This window comes from Scatophagus argus, chromosome 13 (assembly GCF_020382885.2).
Source record: "Scatophagus argus isolate fScaArg1 chromosome 13, fScaArg1.pri, whole genome shotgun sequence".
Taxonomy (NCBI): domain Eukaryota; kingdom Metazoa; phylum Chordata; class Actinopteri; family Scatophagidae; genus Scatophagus; species Scatophagus argus.
In genome coordinates this window covers 11378589-11403876 of record NC_058505.1, presented here as the reverse complement: position 1 = coordinate 11403876, position 25288 = coordinate 11378589, and the positions used below count along the sequence as shown (strand labels likewise).

The 25288-nt window shown below is 41.4% G+C and overlaps 1 protein-coding gene across 5 annotated transcripts; it reads right to left on the bottom strand.

Moving 5' to 3' along the window:
- On the bottom strand, positions 1-24434 carry kif1ab (kinesin family member 1Ab). Of its 5 annotated transcripts, XM_046407314.1 has the most exons (49): positions 24009-24434; positions 22679-22856; positions 20222-20295; positions 19854-20033; positions 19652-19720; positions 19229-19407; positions 18948-19059; positions 18534-18611; positions 18316-18381; positions 18198-18215; positions 18023-18101; positions 17857-17935; positions 17380-17522; positions 17158-17196; positions 15883-16013; positions 15676-15755; positions 15079-15154; positions 14900-14979; positions 14705-14811; positions 14485-14568; positions 14149-14329; positions 13971-14043; positions 13794-13884; positions 13539-13687; positions 12823-13001; positions 12530-12667; positions 12290-12408; positions 12080-12165; positions 11761-11896; positions 11289-11472; positions 10826-10916; positions 10585-10703; positions 10420-10475; positions 9683-9791; positions 9493-9559; positions 9280-9364; positions 9061-9166; positions 8804-8827; positions 8547-8661; positions 8307-8440; positions 8107-8168; positions 7856-8001; positions 7006-7194; positions 6809-6880; positions 5672-5781; positions 5048-5167; positions 4670-4862; positions 4455-4573; positions 1-3770 (listed from the first exon to the last, which is right to left on the bottom strand). In XM_046407314.1, exons 2-49 carry the CDS (start codon positions 22782-22784, stop codon positions 3713-3715), a joined length of 5091 nt encoding a protein of 1696 aa, XP_046263270.1. In that variant the 5' UTR covers positions 22785-22856; positions 24009-24434; the 3' UTR covers positions 1-3712. The 5 variants fall into 5 exon arrangements, with proteins under 5 accessions (XP_046263270.1, XP_046263271.1, XP_046263273.1 ...); XM_046407315.1 differs by lacking the exon at positions 17158-17196 and having other exon boundaries at positions 15883-16082; XM_046407317.1 differs by lacking the exon at positions 17158-17196 and having other exon boundaries at positions 24009-24433.
- Between the last annotated feature and the right edge of the window lie 854 nt (positions 24435-25288).

The following is a 25288-nucleotide window of genomic DNA, read 5'->3' as shown; positions in this document are numbered from 1 at the left end:
TAAGTTTCAACACTCATTTATTTAATCGCCTTATTTTTTTCTTGACAACTTTTGTTACGTGTCCACAGACATGAGAAAGAACTCCAGAACACTCAAAAGATAAATGTGAGCACTGAGATTAAGACTTCATAACAGGCTTGGACCTGTCTCTGTTTCTGTCAAGCAGCTCAGAGCAAGAGAGCAGGACAGCACTCTTCACTGGGGTGACACTTGACAAAGCAGCAGGCCAGTTGTTCTTATTCGTCATGGTATAGAGAGGAAGAGAGTTAATATCTGTGTGATGAGACGCAACACAGAAAATCTCCATTTATATACAAGACAGCCAAGAGGAGGGTTTCCAGTTAGTCATTACAAGGATCATGAATGACAATACTTTACAAGCAGCACTTCAAGGAAGGGGGGGGGGAGTTGAGGGGGTGCTGTTGTCATTAGCAAGCAGTAAGGCAGGAGAGAGGGACAAAGTACAGCAGAAGATAAGTGGACCTGCATGCTTCGATCCAGAGCTATGACAGTTAAAAAGCGGCCAAATATAAAATAATCAACTCATTTAACTTTCAAAAAAATTATTGTCCAGTGCACTAAAACTGTCTCACAATGATTTTCTTTAAAATTCAATTTTACATGATACCCTAGACGATTAGGGCTGGAAGCCTTTAAGTCATCTGCCAGTTTTAAACTTAAAAAAAATAAAATAAAATCAATGCAATTTGGTGCACTGTTGTTGGTTTGTTTGATTGCACAAACAAAAATGGCACAGTTTCAGAATCTAATCTTCTGCTCCCATCAGGGATAATATTTTTCAAACACAAACCAGTCTTTTCCATACAATCTTAAAACTTCAACATATAAATTAATAGTAAATAAAGATGCTTTGTGCATGAGTGCAATATATTTTAACAACATAATCCATCCTTTATAAATAAAACTTTCCGTTTGTCTTTCTGTTCCAGCAGACAACATACAGAGTACAATATCTATTTGTGTTTCACAAAACAAACAAAGTTGATTATACCAAGATGACCCAAAACATTCAGAAATAAATGCCATAATCCCACAAGGTTCTTTGCTTAAAGACAGGAATATCTCTTTTAAAATCACAGAAGTCACAAGCAACAGCAACTCTAAAGTGAAATGTGAAATACAATCTTTGTATTTGTCAGATTTTGTATAGATTTTTAGCTAAGTATTAGGCTGCAGATCTCAACAGGTTGATTGGCCTGTGGCATGCAGAGTCCTGAATACTTTATGTTATCTGAAGCTAATTATTACCAAGCAACAAACAAGAGGAAAATGTGAAAGACGAAATGGCTGGCTGACCACGTCTTTGACAGAGATTTAAAAAAGGAGGTGTTCTTCCCTACAATGAAAATGGATGATATCCCTTTAAGTGCAAATAAAACAGTAAAATTGCGAAATAATGTCTATTTTAAACTTTCTTTCCAGCAAATGCATGGTATTTTTTTAGTTATATCGTTCTTTCCATTTGCAATATTTATTTCAAACCACAACACTTGGGGTCATCTTGGCATCGTGCAAAATAACAAATGACAGGTAAAAGCAACAAGAAACCATCCCTGGACATAAAAGTCAAAAAAACACCAAGCTAATCATACTGCACTGGTTTCTGACACAAGCATCAGGCTGTCAAATATCTAGCAGCTACAGCTCAAAAGCTAAGAGGGGGCAAATCTTTTAAATGCAACATTTACACTGAGTGATAATGAGATTTACGCTGTACTGTACTGTTAGGGCTATACCGACTTAGTTTAATAGCATCACTGATAATATTAACATAGATCGTCAATATAAAAAAAGATCCATAGTATCTACTTTCACTCTACATAAAAGCTTCATCTTGGACACCTGTAACTAACTTTAGTGTTGATCTCAATGACGAAGGTGGGAGAGAAGACGAAGAGGTGAAGAAAGGGAGGCACTATTTGGTGCATGGACAACGTTCTTGCCCACTCAAAATAACTGCCTTGAACAGATTACAGGTCCATGTCAATTACAATTATTCCATCTAGCTACTAGACAAGACTTAGTAAACTTAAACAGTAATAGAGAAACTCTTCTGACCCATAACAGACAGAGCAACTTTTGATTTGATTAAACTAAAATTTGCCTACCCATCTACAGTACAGTTATCTTCCTTTAGAATTTATCATGTAAAACATCTTAGGTCAATTTAGCTAGAACTGATTAAGTTAAAGGAATAGGTTAACATTGTAGGAAATGGGCTTATCATGTTCTTGCTATTTAAGATGTACTGTATGTGGAGGTTAAACATAAACCAATGAGTCCTTACAAGGATGGCACCCTTGGGTTTGTACTGAAGTGACGATGAGCTTTGTGTAGAAAGACTGGAAATGGGGATAGCTATCCTGACTCTGTTTTAAGAAAAAAAAATCAGATTCACTAACACATTATAATCACATTATATAACAACCAACATATGAGCGCATGAGCTTTAGAGGTGCTGCTAGGCAGATTGAGCTACTTTTGGAGAGAGCCTGGCAAGCTGTTTATCCCATTTCCAGTCTTCATGCTAGGCTAAGCTAACTCCATGCTCTACCTTCATATTTACAGAGTGATATCACTCTTCTCATCTAACTCTCTAGCAAGAACACAAATACGTGGATTTCCCAAAATGTTAGACTATTGCTTTAACATAACATAAACACCAGCTAATGCAACTGCACAATTTTCTTAAACAATTAAAACAGTAAAATAATGCTTTGGTTATAACAACAGAATAAATTATACAATACATTAACCCAACAAAGACATTAAAGTGCCATGCAACGAAAGTGGTTTAGTGATTCTCTCACTATAAATAACAGTGCAGAGAACCTATAATAGCAACAATAAATAACATTATTCTTGAGGGTTTGGCTCACAAGGGATCATGTAAAAAAAATAAATACATGTAAATAAAAATAAACTAGACAAAAAGAATATACAGTGAAAAAGGCAAGGACATGAGTTATCTCTCCTGATAATGGATTATTTTGCCTTTTTCTAGCCAACAAACTCAGTTTTAATGAAAAAGAAATGACACATGAACAACTTAGCCTTTTTCATGCTACTTCAGTGTTAAAATGACTGATCTGAAACCTCTGCAGTGGAACAAATACTCTATGCTTTAGAGCACCAAGCCAATCCAAACTGAGGTAATGCACAGTATATGACGATGCATGTGGAGAAACATCCCATTTGATGTTTTAATTTCCATCCTCACCTGATGGCTTTATTTAGAAATACGCGAAAGGCTGATTTAAATCTGGGATTTTTTTGTTATTATGAATGAGGGAGGGACTGACCACATACTGACTTCCTACAGGGAACTGGTGGCATCACAGATGACAGATTTCTGCATGAAAGCTAATTAAAACTAGACCCGATGCCCAGCACAGGTAAGGTAATTAAGAGGTCTGGGTGGTTAATTTCTTGTATGTTTCTTCTAAAGGGCAGGAGGATCACACCATGCAGGGTCTGACGTGGCGAGTGCAAAAACAGAGAGGATTTTGGGTTTTGTTGTGTTGTCGGGATGAGTGATGATCGGGAGTTATGCTTGAGACTGGGGCAGACATTATCTAGAAGGTTATTTAAATGGTTGTATGTGTAAGTTTGTTTACATGGTCTATGTTCATTGGAACAGGGTGATGAGTGGAACCTTTAGATTGTATTTTAGTGTTTGCCGGTTTGTCCCTCACATCCTCTGAGCAGATGGAACCGACTGGACTGACTTTCTTCGGGAGAGCTTTGACCTGAGGAGAGGAGATGGAATAAAAGACTGAGCAAATAGGAACTTGTAAACACTGGTAAAGCAGATGTGGTCTTGCTTTATTTTGCAGGCCCTGTAATTTTGCAGTAATTTTACAAGAGGTTTCTAGAGAAGAACTTGGACCAGTTGGACCCTAATTTGGTCCTGTTTGCTGGTCTCCCCATTAGTGCACTTCTCCTGCCCAGCAGAGCTTTGCCATCTGTACCTCCCATTCACATAAAAAATTCTAACTGCATCATCCTCCTGTGTCTGTTTTGCATTTTGGCTTCTCTTTGCAAATCTGTAAAAAAAATCCTTTTGTTTTTTAAGCTTCTAAAGAAATTAAAGGAAATGTTGTCTGCAGTAAAAAAATAATCACTTTTAGTGCTCAGAACTCATATTTGCACTAAAATCATAGCCTGTGATGAGGGGTGACAGGCAGACTATCTTAAAGGGTCACGATTTAAAATGGTTGGGGTTACATTAAGTGGAAGCCTATTTCCTTTTTTCCCCAGTAATTAGTACCATATTATGTGCATTTACAGTAACATCTTCAGAAAATGATAGGATCTGTCAAAGTGCTGTTATATTTAAAATGTCACAGACCAACATAAATGTGCTCATCTGCATTGTAAATGGTTATTTTAAACAGTTGACCCGTACTCTTTCCGGTTTGTCCACCACTCACCTGATGGTGCCAGCTAACAGAGGGTTAAAAGCATACAGCCAGTCGTGCATCTCTTTGTCATTGGTGGCCTGCAGCAGTATCCCACGATGCTCTGTGCACACAGCAAATGTGTTGGGAGTCTAGAGACATGAAAAAAAAAGTTTATTCAAGTTCAGTTGGTTACCATTTATTTATCTAAAGATCTACTTTACTATTAAAGTGAAGCTCAGTCATACCCGCAGTAAGGTCTGTTTGTCTTCACTGTATTCCACCTTTGCAGATGACAGGTTGATGACAGCTCTCTCCACGCTGTCCCTCTCGCTGCGGTACAGGTAGACGTAGGGCCTGCGCACCACCACGTAGCGCTTCACCCAGCCGCTGGTGTGTGGCTCCAGGAAGTGCAGATAACCTTTCTTTGACACAATGGGACTGCATACAATGAAAGAAATATTAATCTTAAAGCCAAATGGATAAACTTGACCACAATCTTTCTTAAATTATTCTTGTTCTCCACATGAAAACAGATTGCAGTTTACTTATAAAATATTAAATTTAACCACAGTGAATAAGGATCAAGAGTGTGTGTGTGTGTGTGTTTGTGTGTGTGGTCTGACCTGACACGAATCTCCTGTATGTCAGGAACAAAGGTGCATCCTTTGAGCGCTCTCTTTCTGTCCACTGGGCTGTAAGGGTCCAGATCTGGTGTGGAAGCTCCTGAACTGGGTTCAGTGTGTCTACACCACATAAGCATTGTGTTCATAATGTGACAAAGGGGAAATGGTTTAACTGATGCAAATGAATGATTAAGATAATAAGAAGACCTAAATAATAATGACCAACAGTAAAATGTTGTCATAGGTAAGATAATCCTTTTATACAGATAAAAGATGTATAACTAGTAAAACCATACAATTATAAAACACGTCAGACTGAATAGATGAGTTATTTAGTCATTTAGTAAATGAAACACCTAATATCTGAAACACCTAGGAATGGATCCCACTTTTCCTGGGAAAAGAAATTGTTGAAGGCAGCAACAACAATGGTTTGCAGTATTTTAACACAGTGTTTGCAGTGAGTGCACGACAAAGCAAAACTCATCTACTGTATCACCAAATCATCAAACTGATGCTATATGAAACACAACATGTACTTTATCTTCTCCGGCACAGTGGAGCAAAGTACCTTAAACAGACCAGTACACTGTATTAAACTGATACTGCAGCACAGATACATACCTTATGTCATAATGTCCCTCTACCAGAGAGGGGCAGGTAGAGGACGGAGTGAGCGTGCTCAGTGTGGACGAGGAGGAATCTCTCATTAACGACGCAGACATCTCAGAAAGCTAAAACATACACAGTCAACACGCAGAGACGCATTCAGGACAAATCATGCATGGAGAAACACCCACACACACACACACAAGAGAGACAAACACACATACAGACAAAACAAACCAGCAAACAATTAAGCACGTACAACACAGACATGCATTCAGAGAACAATTCAGTCAGACAGTTTGTCATCTTCTAGCAATGTACTGCAGAGCCATTTCTGTACCACCACAACACAAATCCTCATTATCTAAGAGCCCCTCTGATTAACACGTTAAAGAGGACATGCAGGAGACAGGGTTAGTAGAAGCCTCACAGAGTCTAAAAGAGGAGAGATGTGGATGGGCAAAGGAGAAAAGGGAAGTGCAGTTATTTTTTAGTCTGAAACATGGCCATACTGGTTCTGGCAGACAGATTTCATCAGTAGTCCTGAGTCAATATTACTGCTCATCCAGCTGGTTCAAACAAAGTCCAAGATTTGTTTGTGAATAATATTTAACTGAAGTCTACTGAGTGGTAAAGAAGACTTAAGACATGAGATGGAATAAAAAAGAAAGAAACAGGGCTGCAACTATGGATTAGTTTCATTGATTTATCTGCAGATTATTTTCATGATTAATGGTTTAGTTGGTGAATTGTAAAAAAAAAAAAGTGCATCAATATTTCCCAGAGACTTCCCAAAGATTCATCATTTACCATCGTAAGTGACAAAGAGAAGCAGCAAGTGTTGACTTTTAAGAAATGGGAACCAGCAAATGCTGGACATTTTTGCTTGAGAAATGACTAAAATGAATAATCTAGTATCAAAGCAGCTAAAATCTCTCTTGATTGACCACATGATTAATCGACTAATTGTTACATCTCCAAAAAGAACTACTAAAAAAACAGGAATCTATGCTGGAAAATGCTAAAAAAATAATAATGGATGAATGAAATGGCAGAGAGTCGCTGAAGTGTGGGGCTTAGATATTTTGCGGTAGACATTAAAGGTTCACAAGGATTATCGGGCCGGGTTAGAGGGCCTAGGCTGGGGCTCACCTTGCTCTCACTGGCACTGCTGCTCACCTGGCTGTACTCCCTGTTGAATGTGTGCATCAGCAGACGCAGACACTGGAAAGAAGAGAGCAAAAGATTCCGGGACAACGTTGATTAAAATCTCTGTCCGCTCAAAACCTTTACTAAAAGGAAAGTTAAGTTGAGACAAAAGTTCTAGAGGCCTCATAGAGAGCAGTCACCTTAGCAGCCAGCTCCCTCTGCCTCTGGTTGGGGTTGTCTGGGGCAGGGCTGCTGCTGGGACTCTGGCTGAGGACGGGACTCTTTGCAAAATCGCTGATGTCGCTGCTCTTGTAGAGAGCGTCCTGTCCCGCCTGCAGAGTCGCCTCCAGCTTCTCCCTGAGCAGCAGGTAGTGCCTGGTCTTCTCTACCTAAAAACAGCAGCAGGTACACATTTAACTTCAACAACAACGGCTGTGGTCCAGAAAGGCTCTGCTGGTGTTTCATTGGGACTGGTGACATTTCAAGTAGGATGTGAAAAAGATGATCACAAATGCTCTCCTTTGTTGAGACATCAACATAAATTATTTACTTTCCAAGTTATTGATATTGCTGTTGTTCTGTACGTGTCAAATTGCTCATAAAATGCTGTCTGCTGTCTGTTTATAGCAATTTTGATATTAGGCTGTGCAGTTACAAAGCCTCCCTTCATTTTTATCTGCAGCACCTGATTTGTAGAGATAATCAGAGATGTGAAATGCAGCTCATCATTATTTTAGCTCTGTCAAGTGGAAACCCTGCATCTCCACATTTGGTGATCTTGAATTCTGAGATAAACTGAAAGGTTAAGCATTCCTTTAAGGGCTGAGAAAATTATCCTATTTCTGGAGTTGAATAAAACATTAAAAATGCAGTGAGCGCGAAGCCGTGATGTGCTGGACAGACATGGTTTTCACAGGACAGTGACAGTTTGTGACTGGTCTGGTTTCAAAAACATTAAAAAAACGCACTTACACCAGTAAAAAATCACTCCTCTAACTTATCTTTTCCAGTTGTCAGCTCTCTCACAAACTCTTCAGCCTACAAACTGACCTCCTGCAGTAAACTGAGCTTCTCCAGCTCCCACTGGTGGTCAAGGATGAGGCTGTCGCTGCGAGGCCTCCATCCAGCCAGGTTCTCCTCCCCTCGAACGTACGCCACCGAGGTGTCCAGCACGCGCCTGCGGCGGCGCTGCATGCCTGGTGGCAGGAGAATATAATTCTCTGTGAATATTATAACTAAAAAAAGTTGAATAGGAAATGTTTTTGTTATTTCATAGTTATTCTCTCTGATTCCAGTCTCACCTGGACTTCCGTTGTCAGCTACATGGCAGAGGGTGACTTCATAGACTCCAGTGACACGGTTACTGAGAGGGATGAAATTTCAATAATTAACTGGCATGAGAGGTGATTAAATAAACTACCAACACATCTTTTAGATAAAGAGTATTTGAAGTCCAGAATCTTGTATAAGATTCAGGCTGCATGAATCCATAAAGTTGTACCTCTCAGATGGCCGGAGGCAGCCGGTGCTGAAGAGGTTTCTGATGGAGCGACAGGCCGGCAGCTTCGTATCACGGGAATAAAACACCATGCAGAAATCTTTGGTGATCACTGTGGGCTGGGTGCAGTTCTCCATCTAGTTAAAATGTATCAGGCAGAAACAAATCAGCCCGCAAAGTGTACCATTTGAAGTTCCGTAAAGAACAAATGAAGTAAAAACAGTCACATGTCAGCTCCAGTACCTCTAGATAAGCAGAGAGAGTGATGTAGATCTTCTCCCCGTAAGGAGTGACTCTGTTCAGAAGCAGAGAGTTGTGCATGGAGCTGTCCCACGCTGCTTCAAATCGGTAGAAGGTTCTGCAGCATGACAGTCAAAAATGTTATCAACCATCAGCATGACTTTAAAAGAAGTGTCCACCTTACGACAAGTCTAAGGGTAAATAAACATTTTGTTATCATAAATGAACATTGAAAAGATAAAATGATTGTCAGTATATACCTATGATCAACTCCCAAGGAGACACTGCCATTAACAAAGGATAAAGAGAAATAAGACATGTGTTAGAAAATTTATTTGTAGCTCATAGCCCTGCAAATAATACTGACTCATGCAGACTGAAAAATGCACTGAAGGCAAAACACATTTGATGATAAAAGGCACAAAGCAGCTGCCAATATGATACAGGTTTGTTAAGGAATGAAAAGAGACATTTGTTAAAAATACAGTACACTGAAAAAAGAATTTAAAAGTCATACTTGTCATTGTGTTTTGGCCAGAAATAACCAGAAGAGAGGATGTTCAGGGACAGGATGTTTGGGTCTATGATGGTTTCGTCGGCCTCTGGCGTGTTTCGAATACGACCTGAAGTCCAATAATTCACAATGAGAGAAGAACTGTACTTTTTGAAGATTTCTCCTCATCAAAAACTATCTGACCTGGCCAGAGATTTTGCTTGAATTGTCTTTATTACTCACCAATAACCAGTTCCTTCACCTCTTTCCACTCAATATCATTTCCTGTTTCATGAGCAATGGTGACTGTGATCCTCCTCTGGATGCCCTGTGGAGTCGAGAGAAGTTGGGAAAACGAATGATGTCCTGTTATATTTATTAGCTAATGAAACTGAATAAAGCTCATAAATACGTCATCAGGAAACACAATGGTAATTTAGTGTAACATGGTCAGACCTGATGTAGGAGGAACATGCCGTGGCAGGGCATCCCACCTCTGTGGTCAACAACAGCTGGGATGTAGCTAGAAACAATCAGTCCATCAAATGTTAATAATCGAATATTCAACTGAAACGACCTTCAAATTCACTACAGAAATAGGAAAAAAAAAGTGGTCTCTGTGCACACGATCCACTTTCAGACTCACTCTCCATTAGCTTCCAGCTCACAGATCTCAAAGAAGACCATGAGGTCGTATTTGGCGTGACAAGGTCCCGCAGTGGAGCGAGTCAGAGTGCTGAGCTTTGTGGCTGGCACTGGTGGAAAGAAGAGAAACTAATAGGTGACAGAGTACACAGGAGTTTACTAAACTGAGCTAAACTGGCAGAAAAAAGGGACTTTTTTTACTATTTATTGGGATTATGGTGTGCTTAAGAATTGAAGGTAAGTGGATAATCTTTGGCCTAGTTTGTTAATTAATATCATGATTAAGTATTCTTTTGGCTAATCATTATTCAGTACTTTGATATGCAAATACTCAATATGCAGTGACACGACTTAAAGGCTGGATTGATGATTTGTTTGGGCATCATATCCTATTTTGTTTTTTTCTCAGTGGCAGTCGTCATGACAGTGAACATTCACATCATTCTCTAGATAAATTAACTTGACAACTGACTGCAACCTTAATTTAGTGGTGAGTTGTGGCTCCAGTTCTAATTTTAAATCTGCAACAAATGGTCCTCCGGGCCAGAGACTGAGCCACACTCCACACAGTGACCAAAAACAGCTGATTCAAAGACTGAACCCAAGGTGCCAACCCAGATTAGGATGGACAAAGACATACCAGAATTGTCCCAAAGGCCACAGCATAGCCTTGCAGTAAAATAAGTAAAATAAAAATCTAACTTTTTTATCTACTGTCAGTCATATTAAACTGCTAACCTGGCTTGGACAAGGGCATCACCCTGGGGAATTGCCTCCTGGAAGGTCTCAGTGGACTGAAAGACAAAGAAACCAAATATGAGCAAACTTTCCTTCCTTCCTTCCTTCTAAAAATATCAGCTCAAAATTAGTCACAGCTGATGGAAATTCAGATTTCTTCCTGACCTGATCAGGTCCTTGCAGAGTGGAGGGAATGGTTGTTTCTGATAGTGACCAAACACCTCAAAGACAATGGGCTGAGTCTTGATGTACTCCACGAAGGATTTTGTCACCTCTACTTTGATCTAGCACGAAAGAAAGGAATATTACTCATATACATAACTCATTAGGCAAGTATTTTAAAAGACAAGTGCAAATACTGCAGTAGTAAAATTTGTTAATAACAGTCTGGGTGTGCTGTGTTTACATTTTGAACATGGTAGAAGCCCAGCGGAGGCCCTCTTCCAGTGTTCTTCAGTGGCTCTGTTGAGAAAGCTTCATCATGACGGTGGATGAAGCTGAAAAAAGCGATGCCATTATACAGCCTGACCTCCCAATTATTTAGAATCATTTAACATTTTAATGCATACTGTTGCAAAGTAGAAGATGTAGTTGATCAGTGATTTCAATCATGTGTAACAGCTTTAACTAGAATTTGGTGATTACATTTGCTTATTGAGGTCATTTTTCTGAAGATAATCTAATGCCAAGACAATCTGAACTTTACTAACAGTGTATGTCAGTTAAGAGGTGTACATGTGCATGCCATAAAATATTATACTAAAAAAGAAAGGAAAACCAGAGGCATCTGGTGAAAATTATATGTTGTACACAGTATACTAACTTTAGACAGACAATATTATTTAAAGGACTTTGGTGCTTAAACTCACTTGAACTGGCAGAAGATGTCGGCGTACTCGGCTGAGATGCTGGAGGCCTGCAGGACGGTGACTCTGAAAGTGAAGGTGCTGCCGATCTTCAGGTGAGACAGAGCCTTCTCCGTGGAGAGGTCCAGAGGAAGGTCCAGACCCAGACTTGAAGTCTTCGCTGGGCTTTGCGGAGCCTCAAGAGAAGCTAGATGAGACACAGGAACAGCGTTTCACATCATTTTCCCATTATTTCACAAGTGGACACTGATTATGGCTACTTTTCAAGGAAATATATAATCAGTGGACTAATTTAAACTAAATTTGATACTCAGTTCTTCCTATCTGATTAAACACTATTTTATATACGAACTATAAGAACTGTAAACACAAGCCCAGTAAAGGTCCATTTAACTCCTCCATTCTGCCTGGTGAAGAGGATTTTTTCACTGTGTCATGATCCACAGAGTGTTAGGCTACACAGGTGTCAACGCACCTGGACAGGTGTTATTGTTGACTTCATCAGCAGAGACTCCAATGTCGGCATTCTGCCCTTCTCCCTCCACAATTCGCAGCTCCTCCTGGGAGGTGTTGGAGTGAGAAAGACCACTAGGACACGACTCAGTCTGGAACTGGAGCACAACAGAAAAACAATCAGCTTGGACCCCGTTTGAAATGCGGTCAATCTTTATTTAACGAATTTAATTTAATTAAAGCAGGAATTCAAACCGCTGATTTTCATGACTAACATTATACTTGACTTTTAATGGTTGTAGAGGACACTTTACCAGTACAAACAACTGGCCACCTTGTACCTTTTCAAACTGTTTGTCTTCAAAGGAGATCTTGGCAGTGCCTGACTGCCTCACACCAGAGCCATAATCAGGGGCCTCTTCATCAGCTGAAGTGAAACACAACAAGAGGACAAGATGGTCAACCAGCGTCACAATCATTTCTAGACACAAGCAACTCAAAAGAACAGCTATAATGACATGATAAGACTAATGCTGAACCTTTGCTTGTACCTGAGATGGCCTGCACAGCCACTCTGAGGAAACCTTTCACCTCTCCTTTCTCACTGACGATGGCAACGCGATGTACCAGGGGCACCGGGTACAGCAGGTTACTCAGGTACACAAAAGCTCTGAGGAAAAGAAGGAAATGATTTTAGCATCTTCTGTGCAACAAAAGAGGATGATTTAAATCAATACTGCCTCCCGAAGGGGGGAAGACAGCATCCCATCGCTGTCAAGTTGGCGACTGACCTGCCGACCAGTCGGAACCAGGGAAAGCGGTCGTAGAAGGGGTCACCTCCGGTCAGAGTGTGGTCACAGTCTTCCACAGCACTGCTGGGGAGCTCTGCAGCACGATCATACATTTCTCTCATCAGGTCCAGCCTCTGCCTTCAGGGGACAGGATGAAAAGAAGAAAAAACTTATTATTTGGGCCCTGCTATCAACAGTTTATGTGCTGATGCAGGGATCAAAATGGGACATTAAGATCACAGAACCGGCTTTGAGCAATGTATTCACTTTTCTTCATGACGAAACCACTGTACCTAAGTTTCTCCAGAGTCCAGTAATGTGTGGCTCCATTCTTTTGATCTTGCACTTCAACAGCTACGATGGTCTGGGGGAAAGGTCGTCTCTCTCTCTCTTTGGCCACACTGGGGGGCAGCAGGTCGGGGGGCAGGGGAGAGTAGAGAGTGTCTGTCAACAAGACGAACTGGAACTGCACCTGTCGGTGACACAAGACATAAAACATGACTGACTGCTTGTTTTATGCCCTCCCGCATCCTGTCTGGAGAAACAGAGAGAAGAACAGTTCTGATGTGGTATTCATTAAGCAAAAGCATTACTGAATTGCATTACTGAAATCAAAAACTGGGTTAGGCAAAAAGTATAAGCTGCACTTGCAGAACTGTGTATTATATTATAACGACTCACTGGAAAACAATCAATGGTTTATCGAGAGACTCACACAAGTCCAATTAAACACACTTTTGTCAGCTGCCCCTGTCAGACGCTCTGCCGACAGTGTGGAGTGTATTGCAAACTCCTAAAGCACCAGCATCACATTAAAACGATGCAAAATTTCCACCCTGACTTTCAGTCAATCTTGAGACTTTTACAACAAAAACTGCTGCATATGGAAGTCAATTTGGATTATGTTATTTAGAAAAAAAATGTTTTATGTTACCTAAAAATAAACACAACAAACATAAATACTGACATGTAACACATGACATATCACATTTCACAGTGCACAGAACACCTTTTTCTTCAGCTCCACACTGATAGCATTGGCCTCTTTGAGGAAGATGGCGTTGCCCCAAAGCAGATCCCTGAGAGAGGTGAACTGGTAGAAGCGCCACTTTCTGAACGCCCACAGAGCCAACTCGGTCTCACGCATTGTCCATGGCACTGGATGGCAAGACACATGACATGTGAGTACATATTGACCACATAAAATCCTGGTTCAGGGGTGACTGCTTGACGAGTCAGTAACAGTTAGAGGTGACAGCATCACCTTCTTCTTCAGGCTCCTCTTCTTCTTCGGGAGACTCAAGGTACCGAGAGTCCACTTGTTTCTGAAGAGCTTCCAGTTTACTCTCATAGTCCTGTGAGAAGTCATAAGATCCAGATCAAAATTAGTGTGTTTGAACTATTATCTCAAATGCTAAATTGCTGTATCAAATGCACTCACCAGCCTCTGTTGTTCCAGCAGATTACTGGCTTCTTCTCTTTCTTTGCGGTACTGATCTTCGAGCTCCTGAAGCCTGAAGAGGGTTCAAAACCACATGTTAAAAAGTGTTATAATTAAATGTGAGTAAATAACGACGTAACATCCCATTGATCATCATCAACTTTCTTCCACTGCACACCTCTGTTCCATTTCCTGCTTCATGTCGATGCCTTGTTTCTCCAGCAGCTCCCTCTGAGCAAAAGCCCAGTCAACGGGCTCTATTGGCGTTTCAGCGCATGGCGTCCTCTCTCGCTCCAGACGCGCTTGCTCGGGGTCGTTGAAGCGAAAAACGTGGCTCTTTCCCATGATGATGCGGTTCCCTAAAGAGTGCACATGGAAACAGACAAGTTCAAATACACTGGCACTTTGTCATATCAACACTGTGACTCAAACTTTCTCTTTCTTTTGACACATTTCTCTGCTTACTGTCTTTGTTTTACTTTTTCGACAGAATAACGAACAGCTTCACACATACCAGACCGTAGAGCAACGGGAGAGGTCACTCTCTTTCCATTGACATATGTTTCTGCCCCTTCACATGGCTCCAGGAAGACGCACCCTGTTCAAGAAAATGTTTCAACTATTACAGCTAAAGTAACAACACATACGCATACTTATACATATACACATGCACATAATAACACATAAACATTCAAAATATGTTTCGTTCATTTACTGGACAGAGCAGTTTTTACCTTCTCCCTGAGGGCCAGTGGTGCTGCTGAACGTGCAGTGTTCATCTTTGATAAAATGGCCGCTGAGAACAATGTCTTGACGAGTCTTGGCGTTTTCACGGCCAACCCTGAGGGAAGATAAGATAATCCGCTTGAGACAAACTGCCAGAAACAGCACGGAATATCTGGACTGAATCTCAAAATTTAAAACCTTACTTGGTGATGCCGTCTTTGATGTAGTACAGCAAACACTCTGACATCAGCGGGTCTTCATTCAAGTTGACCAAATGAGGGGTCTAAAAGGTAAACCATTTGTTGTTTGTGTGAGTTTAGACAGATATTGTGAATATATCCATTGTAATAAAATTATTGTGCAACGGTGAAAAGCATCTTACCTTTTTTGGGGAGAAGACGCCCACAGTGCCTCCATCTTCTCTCATAGCAACGCCCATCTCAGCCAGCAGGGCCTCTCTGGGGGACACAGTCACACAGCATCAGAACATACAATTTTAGTTATTAGAAAGGTTCAAGTTAAGGATGTTAAGTTTTTGCCTTTGATTTAAAAGTAGAGCTGAGATTGATGGGAATTATTTCAAGCATCTGGCCAAGATCCAAACCATTAGACAAGTTAACATTTTGACCTGATGGCAATAGATAATAATCAATAATCATAATTTATTTTGAAGATAACATGAACTAATTTCCATAGCCTGGATAAGTGGTGGACTGACCAACAAACAAACAGCCTGTCTGTCACTATCTCTAGACCTATTAATATGGTGTATCCTCGTGACAAAATAGTCTGGCAATCCAACAACAGACTCTTTAACACTTGTCCAGATTCGTCTTAAGGATAAAGTTTTAACTCAAGTGGACCACCCCCAAACACAGGTGGGTGTTAAAAGGCTGAATATACTGTAAAGGTCTTGGGGGAGAATCATCTGGTGGAATGCTATGAAACCCTGAATCATGCATGAATATGTTCGACGAACCTATCCATTCGGATGGCCTCAGTACGTCGCAGCTTCTCCTCCCATGTCTCATTGAGCTCTGCAATGATTTTCTCGGTTTCCTGTCGGTAAAATAGAGATAAATATCTAAGAATACCACACGCTCAAATTCACTTTGCAGCAAGCCCATATGTAAACCCCCATTTCCAAACTCTAAGCACAGAAAATTTTCACCATCAACCATCGTACCTTGAGCCTCTCAATGGCCTCCTCACTGGCTGGGCTGAAAATGCGGTCATGGAGGTTGCTGATGGAGCCAGCACGACTGGACAGGGCCGAGAGCGAGGGGGAGGGACTCATTCCTGTCATGGCATTGGACACTGTGGAGAGATCACCCCTTTGATTGACAGCCTGGCGATTATTTACAAAGTTCTTGTAATCGCACAGGTCTGCCAGAGAGAGAGGCGTTGCATGGAAGCGAGCAAGGAAGGAAAGAAGGAAGGAAGGACAGACGGACAGAAGGTAGGAGCAGACGCCGGGTAATTAAGGAGAGACATCAGGGATTGAAAAAACACGTGGAGAAACAGGTTTTTTTTAAAAAAAAAGGGGGAAAAAAATAGGGAAACAATGGGGAGGAGTACAGAAAAGAAGAGAAAGCTCAAATAATGGATTCAAGAAGCAGAGGGCATTTGCTTACCAAAGCCATTGCAGACAGATAGAAAAGAGCAACTCAAACTGACAGAGCACAAAGTGCCAAATTTTTCCTCCTCCGAACTACACACTTGACAATCTGGCAAGCATGAGAATGTTATGAGAAGAAAAACCAAAATCATGTACATCACTACAAAGCATGAAGACCAATTCTACCCTGATTGTTTGTCTTTTTTCTTATGTTCTGCATGTCTTAATGTCTTCCAACTGTTTAGCACAGCCCTTGGTAGCAATGCAGGCCTCTAAGCACCTGACTCATAGCTTCAGGTAGCTCCACACACAGAGAGCCAGGATGTTCCTCAGCAACCTAAAATGGCGTCCTCAAAAGGCCGTCCTTTCCCCTATGATCACTGATCTTGTGAAAACAATATGCTTCATGCCAAAGTTGGCTTTGGCTCTCTGCGCTTCAGATTTTTAAGATGAAAATCATCATTTAATTTAAAGTTCCCGATTAAACCAGAGAGAGAAAAAAACATCTTGCCATTGAAACCAGAACTAATTGAAAATAAAAGGAGGCCATTTTGCACAATTCCTGAAAAAAAACGTAACTTATTACAGCAACAAGGTTTAATCCCATGAATTTCCCCATTGTGGGACAATAAAGGAAATCTTATCTTATCTCAAACATTATTTTTGTGTACTCTAATCAAGTAGGATTTAAATATCTTTTTCTTAATTTTCTTAATTTATCTTTTTCTGACATCTAGTCTCTTGGGACTGTTCGTTTGGTCTCTGCTGTGGTGGAGAAGGAAGGCCAGCGCGGGATTCATTTCTATTAGTTGCAAAGCGCAGGCTTGCACGAGTTATACACACATTTCAAACCAGCGACGACGGGGCCGGTGCAGCGATACGCTGATAGGACAGAGGAGAGAAGAGAACGAGTGTGAGAGGGACCCACACTCCAAGCTGCCATCCTCTGTTGTAAATGTACAGTCAGAAGATAAACTGCACAAAAATTCTAAATTCAGGTGTTTATATGCTGATTTATGTGCATTTTCTGTGAGTGAGAGTTGTGGTTGCCTGCGCGACACTCACTCTCTATGATGTCTCCCAGGCCCTGTGCGTACAGCAGGTCTTTGAGACGAGCCACCTCCTCTTTCAGCTCACGCACCAAACGGTTGTTGGGGTCCTCATTGATCACAGCGTTGCATCGGATCTGTTTGGCACGATCAGCGTACCTGGAGGGATGGAGGAGGTCAGCAAGGTCAAGAGGCTGTTAAGCTGTAAAGGATGATTGCACAGGCTCTGCATCTTGAGTTACAATGACCAACTAATCACAATACGAGCCTAAAATGACAAGGACACATTACTAAAGAAAGGATGGTGCACGCATCACCAAACAATTATTGCAAACCACAAATAATGCAACACTACTGAGCTACATGAAGTCCATTTTCCTCAGTAATATGCAAATGTCTGCAGCAAAATGTTCCAAAAGCACATCAGTACATCTATTCTACACTGTGTGACATTATCTTCAAAATGAAGAGCTTTCACTGATATTTTCCTCACCGGAGGGTGCTCAGGGTCTCATCATAGTTAATGTCAGCAGGGCTGAGGGCAGCCACCATAGCTGTGCGAGAGTTTCCTCCTAAAAAACAATGAGAAAACAGGTAAATTGAGACAGAAAATGATTGCACTGCAGTGAAAGCTATGGTTTAATATAATGTGTACATACCCAAGTTCTCCCTCAGCAGCCAAGTCAGAACTGAATCTCTGTAGGGGATGAAACTCTCCACCTTCTTCTTTTTCTTGTTCTGTACACAGATTAAAAACAATTTCTTCTCTGATCACGTTGAATTAGTATTTTAAAAGGTATCGAAAATATTTGCTGTGCTGCGGGTATTACTGACCTTGTTTGGTGCTGAGTCCTGACAGTTGGAAGGGAAATGAAATGTTTGTTAATTCGAACATCATAAATAAGGATTTGTCACAGTATATTTTTGGACGACTTGTCTACAAAAAACATACCACTTCGGCAAGAGCTGAAATAACTTTGCCCAATGTAGTTAGAGATTTATTGATGTTTGCTCCTTCCTGCAAATATAAAGAAATAAAAGTCAGGCCTATGAAGTATTTAAATTCGAAATACTGCTTTTAAACAATCTTATTTGAATTTTTTGTTTCTATCTCCTCCATGTGTGCAGAAATGTCATAAAAACAACCTTTAGACAGCAGTTTCCTCTCACCTTCAGTCTGGTCCCTTTAGCTCCGGTTGAGTCGGCTCTCTCACTCCCAGCCAAGTCCACCAGACTGATCTTGCTGACCTTTGACAATACAGAATATTTTCAAAACAAGATGAAAAAGATGAAACATCCACCACAGCTAACATATTTCACCTGAAACTGCACCGAGAGAGCTGGCAGTAAAGTGTTGTAAGCAGCTATCGATCAATACAACATCAGAAAATAACACCACAGACGGTCTCCACTCAGGTCATAAAAGGTAATAAAATCATTCATCCATGGTGAAGCAGGGCTCAAAATAAGAAAACTATTCCTCTTATGGATTTGTTTGTCTGAGAAGGCAGAAAAACATCACTTCTTTCACTCATACGTGGTAAATTCTAAGGCCGGACTATGAGCTGAGCTTGTTGCCAGAACCTTTTCTGATGTGTTATCTGTCTCCATGTCGTGTTTCTTCTGCGTGAAGATGATGTTGAAGACAGCGTGGGAGCGGCTGCTGGTCTCGTTCATGTTGGTCGCAGCCACAGTCCTGATAAAGAGGGGGAAAAAATGCTGCGTTAGGTGCATATTACTGACTCACTGTCTCCTCCATCCACTAATTCATTTATGCATGCATCCATAGTCCTCATGTCTTCTGTCCATCATCACACACAGTAAATCAAGGAGCCTATCACTATCATTTAGACTCTCTCTGTCACCTGGCCTTGTTTCCAGAGTCCATCAGGTCTTGGATGTCGTTGTATGAAGTGACGGCTAGCTTTGACAGATCCTCAACATAGGGTCCCATCAGAGGGTGCTCTCTGACTCGCAGGTTTCCTTTGTTCTTGGGATTCAGCAGGTCACGCACACGCTCACAGTAGATCTCCATGTAACTCACCTGCAGGTTATGGTGTAAAATGTTTTTATGAGTTTTTACGTGGTTCTCATTACCATTCAGTAGCTCTTGGGGCAATACAAGATTGCAAATTAGCTTCTGACTATCTGATCAATTACAATATCAGCTGCCCTGCTGAAATATTTGTTATATTCCTTACTTTAACCTATGCTCTGCAACAGCAGAATTTAATTCACTGTGCATAGAAAAGCCTCCGAATGTGACATGTGAGTTTGACATGACTCACCTCCACAGAGTAAGACATGCTGTTGTCATTATTGCCCTCGTTGATCTTGGTGAAAAGGTCCTCACACAACTAAAAAAAAAAAAAAAAAATGAAGAACAGCACTGTGCTTACAATGTTTAATAAATGTGCTTTGTCGGTAGGAATATTTACATTCCTTTGGATTTGTTGTTTAATCATAGGCCTGAAGTGCATTCTGAATTACCAGAGGAATAATTCCTTGCTGATCCTTCTCCTGTCGTCCCATCATGGTGTAGCTTTTGCCCGCTCCCGTCTGACCATATGCAAATATGCACACGTTGTAGCCTTCAAAGGCATGAAGCAGCATCTCCTCTCCGATGTCCTTGTACACCTGCATCTGGGATGCATAGTTGATGTCCTCAGGCTGCAGACAGGGAGAATAAAGATGAGAGAGACAAGTTGGTATTTTTTTGCAAAATGAATATGCTCTAACAGACAAGCACACTCGGTAAAGGCAAACACATTTTGATCAATTGTTTTTATATAATTCGTAGTTTGATTAAGAGCAAATAATTCTGTTGCTTATTGGAGTAGAGATGCAGTGAAACTCACCGTGGTGTGTGACCAGTAAGAATAATCAAAGTTAAAACTCTTGTTTTCTTTTGGCTGTTTAGGGTTCAGGATTGCTAAAATAGAAAAAGAAAAAGACATGTTATTATCGTCAGAAACTGAGTCGCTCTGATAACCTGCTTATTCTGTCATGTCAGTGTATTTACTATCAGTTTGAAGCTGCCGGATAAAGACTGTGAAAACATTCAAATTCATAAACATTGTGAATCTACATCTTTCAATGCAAAACATTCTGTCTCTCTCACACACACATGTCCTAACACACACATATTCAGTTTAAGTTAACAAATATTTTCAGTCATGATCAATTCAGTCAATTGTGTTTTTTCATCTCGATTACAGACGGCAATGCAATTGTGAGAAACAGAAATACAGTTTCAACAAAAAATTACATATCAAAACACAAAAACTGGGACTGGATTTGATGCCAAAAAAATTGACTTTTTATGTGCTTCTCTCTAAAGGAAACGGCTGACCTCATCCACCAAAAGATATACAACCCTAAACAGCAGGACAGCCCTGGAGGACCAGCAGTTAAGATGCAGTAAATCTGGCTACACTGTGATCACAGCATCCCTGGTTTATTTCCAAACAGGGATGCATGTTGCATGCCATTCCCCCTGTCTGTTCCAACCTTCACATGACAGCAAAAGGAGCTAAGAAATATACATACAATCAGAAATGTAACACCACTGTGTTTAACTGAATTTGAATTCTTGGTTCCTTTAAATCAAGTTTACCACCATGTAAAGTGTCAAAAACTCATGGAATGATAGACGTGGCCTCACCAGGGAATCCATAATGCAGCACCACTCCTCCTTTTTTAAAGAGATGAGTCATGTAGGACACGTAGAACATGAAACCGTAACTGAGAAGGAGCTGTTGGCTCTAAACCGAACTCACTGCATCGCCCCCTGTGGACAGGTTCAATTCAGCAGCAGGATGGCAGCAACGCTCTGCTGACACTGGCAGTCGCTCAGAAATAACACTGCGTGACCATGCATCCATCCATTAACTACAACCACTTATCCTACAGCGGGTCACATAGCGGGTGATCATAATGCTGAAAAGTTGAAATTGAAGTTGAAATAATGCAAGTTTGGCTCTAATGAGGTCACTAAAAACACTGACAGGCACAACAGGATGACATTCCCTCCCTCTCTCTCTCTCTCTCTCTCTCTCTCTCTCTCTCCCACACACACACACAGACACACACACACACACACGCACTTGCATCATCTGACCCCGTGTCTGGGCTCAACCAGAACAAGGAGGTCTTTTTGGTCCCTGCAGCTCGTATGATGAGAGGAGAGCTGCAGCGAGCGGTCATTACATCCTACACACACACAGACACACACACACTGACAGGCTTCAGGCCTGACTGAAGCTTTTGTTAGGTTCTCTAGCTGCCAAGATGCCATATGCCTCCCTGCCCACCCTCTTGTTACTGGAGCGCAAAGCTGCCTACAAGACAAATAACTTGAGGTGAAATGCTAAACCCGGCTCGATGCAGGTCAAAGAAATAAGATCGGACCAGAAGCATCATTTCTGGGGTTCACACTCCAAAGCCACAAGTGACACTTTAAAAGATACAAGACCTTACAACTGCTCTATCAGACTATCTCAATTATTTATATGAACATGTAGTGAGTCGGGTTAGCAGACTGGAAAATTATCTGACTAAAGAGCCTTTCAAGAATATGTCAACACTTATCAGTTTCAGATCTGTTTGATATCTGTTTACTGTAGGTTTAAGACCTGATGACAGAAACTTGCAGTGTGTGTTCCCAGTGGCCTGTTTACAATGCACACGGGCAAATGGTAATTAACTGTGTGCGTTTTCCTCGTAAACACTGTCATTTAACAGCATTTGATGTAAATACAAAGAATATCAAAGTATTCAATTTTTAAAAAAAACTATAATATTTCTTAGAGAGGAAGAAACACAAATGGTATTTTACAGATTACTTAGTATGAGAAAACAGACAGATAAGATAAGATAAAATTAGATATGATAAGATAAGATAAGATAGCCCTTAATTAGTCCTGCAGTGAGGAAATTCACATTGTCACAGCAGCCCAAGGACAGCAAAATAAAAGTGCAGGTATGTCGAGTAAAAATATATAATTACATATAAAGTAAAGAAGGGAATATTTACAAGACCTGTAATAACACTCTGCTTTAAATAATTATCTACGTCAAGTCCAGGACGACTTCAAGTCACCACTGGGGGGGGGTCAGTGCTGGCAAGTGCACTTATTTTACCATTACAGCCCAAACAAATGTGTGTTGGTCATAGTGTGCAGTGCCTGCTTCACATTATTGCTCCTCTTAACAACATTCAAGTCCACATCCATTCAAAGTTCACTTTTACACGCGTATCATCTCAGACAATTCTGCTCAACTCCAACAAAAAAATGACTTGGGTTTGTACTCACTTGTGGTGTTTCCTGACATCTGAATGATGCACTTGCTTTCCTTCCCAATCTCTCTGGAGTTGAAGGGACGGACCCTCACCGCCACCTTCACCGAAGCCCCAGCCATGTCGCCGGTGGGTGCGTGAGTGAGCAGAAGAGCTGAAGATCTGTGTGATCTGCACAGACACACACCTGGAACCTGCACAGGTAGAGAGGGATTTCATAGAGACACACGCAGAGACGTCTTGGATACATATCGAACAGCCAGACAGAAACAGAGATTTAGCTTCTGCTGTCTGTCTGTTGTTATTCTAATCAAATACTGAGAACAGCTAACAGCCTATAATCAGCTAAGACTATGACACATTCTCCATTTTCAGGTCCTGAATCAGTCAGTTTGGCTTCAGTCAGAGACACACAGCTCCCAAAACACGCTGACTAAATGGCTGGGTCATCGTTTGGCAGGAAGACCGTCCACATCCCTGCTATTCTACAATAAAATGGTTGCTTATTCTTCGGGCATCATCTCCCTGGCCTCTTCTACCACAGACTGATGGCCTTGTGACCAAACTGTATCCTCTCACTGCTTCACACCAAAGCAAATAACACACATTCATGACTGTCTGGAAAAGGCTGTTTTTCGCGACATATTTGCAGTGATTTGCATCTCATGTCGGTTGTTTTTCCTTTGTAAAAACCATTTAAGGTGTTTTATTCTGATTTCTCCCTTAATGATCAGATAATTCAGGGTTATTTTTACGGTTTAGGTGCTTCAAGGCAGCGCGGCGCTCATCCATCAGCTTCAAGTGATGAAAAAGACAATCCCCTGCTGAGTTTTTTTAAATAAGAGATTACCTGCAGAGGATAGGCAGAGGCATAACATCTAACGAGACATTTTTTGGAAAAGAGAGCGAATATTTCTAGGCTATGTAAATATTGTCTCCTCCATCTTGCTTTGCCTGCCGCACCTCAAAGACAGCAGGCCGCGTAAACATAAACGACACAGACTCCAAATCATCTAACACTGCGTCAGAAAGGAGGTCAGCACACAGAAGTAGAGAAGAGACAACATTAACAGCGTCCAAGAGCTCATATGGATATCTAGTTGATTCAGGATGCCAGCAGTGTCATTTTTGTTTAGATGGATTTTAGGTTTTGTTTTTCGTTTTTTAAAGACAATTGTTGACGGCTTCGAATCAAACATCCTGACGCAGCGTCCTTATTTATGGCCTCACATGTCCGAGAGGCCTCGAAATCACCGACACACAAGCATACTGTCCTCACCAAGGCGTGACACCCATTAGGAGCGATGTTGTGCCGTGAAAAACATCTCGAAGGAGCCGCGTCTTACCTCAGCAATTCAGACTCGACGACCGCGGAGGGTGAATCCTCTGCCCATTCAAAACAGCGCCAAGATCCAACGGTCCCTCCTTCGTGAATCTCCTCAACAGAGTGTACTTTTTGTCTTTTTTCAGTCTTTGGTCAGCCTACAGCATCCCTTTCTCTGGCGCATCCATACATGGAGAATCCGCCGGGGGCAGGAGTGAGTGAGATAGAGAGAGAGAGAGATTCAGCTTCTGCTTCAGCAGCGGCGCAGGGTTTGGCTGGAGCGCTGAACGCAGCGGTGCGTCAATTGGAAACGAGAGTGGGAGACAGGAGGAGGGAGGAGCGAGAGCCAGACGGATAAACAGGAGGAAGGGTGCGGGATGCTCCAGCTGCTCGGCGAGAGTCTGTCCGTCAGTCAGTACGTACGAACAGAGGGAAAATGGCGACGTTCCTGTGCCAGGGATGCTGGGAGGCGGTGATGACATCAGCATCAGCATCATCGGCAGCCATGAGGCAGAGCGACGCAGCACAGGGGCACATCAGAGAGGGGAGGGAGGGGCCCAGGGATGGGCCATTACAGGCATTAGATAGACAAATGAAAGCGTGAAGACCAGGGGTTCAGAGAAGACTGGGAAAATGTAACTGCTTTACTGAAGAAGCCAAACTGTAGCCACAGAAGTAGCAAACATTTTCTTTCTTTACAACAAATCCAGTGGTGCTCCAGGAACTACTTCAGCGTGCACAGATTTGTGTGAAACATCAAATGACCTCAGAAGTAGAGCTTCGTTGCTCATGAATGACCTGAGAAATTAAAGTCGATCAAAACAAATCTCACACTCTCTTGTTCTGGACAGTTCAGCTGAAGAACTGTGACAAAGTTTCCGTTATCCTGAGCTTTGTTAGGGCTTCTCACCCATGCTGGTTTCAAAGGTGAATTACCAAGCGAGCAAAACTGTTAAGAAGTGCAAATTTGTTAAGAACATCAGAGAAGGAAGATCTTGTGCTATCTGCTAATTTTGTGTACACAATCATTGTGTCAGATCAGTTCAGATTGTGCTCACGGGATGCATTATTCCCCCCAAAGACAGCTAAATTACCAGTACCTGGTATATTTGGTGCTTAATACAGTAAACCAATGTGTGAAAAACTGGATTTTACAGTCCGCTCCTAAGTCATCCACTTCAATCCTTGTTTACTTCTCAGTTAATTCCAAGGACATGAATTAAAATCAGATAAACTGAAAGCATAGCCTAATGTTGCAATTTAAACTAGGATGTCATTGGGTAATTGGGTGTGACTTTGGTA

Bases quoted from the DNA above. Each gene is read 5' to 3' on its own strand.
- kif1ab (XM_046407315.1), bottom strand. From the start codon at position 22,784: ATGGCTGGGGCTTCGGTGAAGGTGGCGGTGAGGGTCCGTCCCTTCAAC. The intron at 6,881-7,005 runs GTGACTGCTCTC...TCTTCTTTCCAG, and splicing joins AGAGGGAGCTGGCTGCTAAG to TGTCTGCGTCTGCTGATGCA. The intron at 4,863-5,047 runs GTCAGACCACAC...CATTGTATGCAG, and splicing joins ATACAGGAGATTCGTGTCAG to TCCCATTGTGTCAAAGAAAG.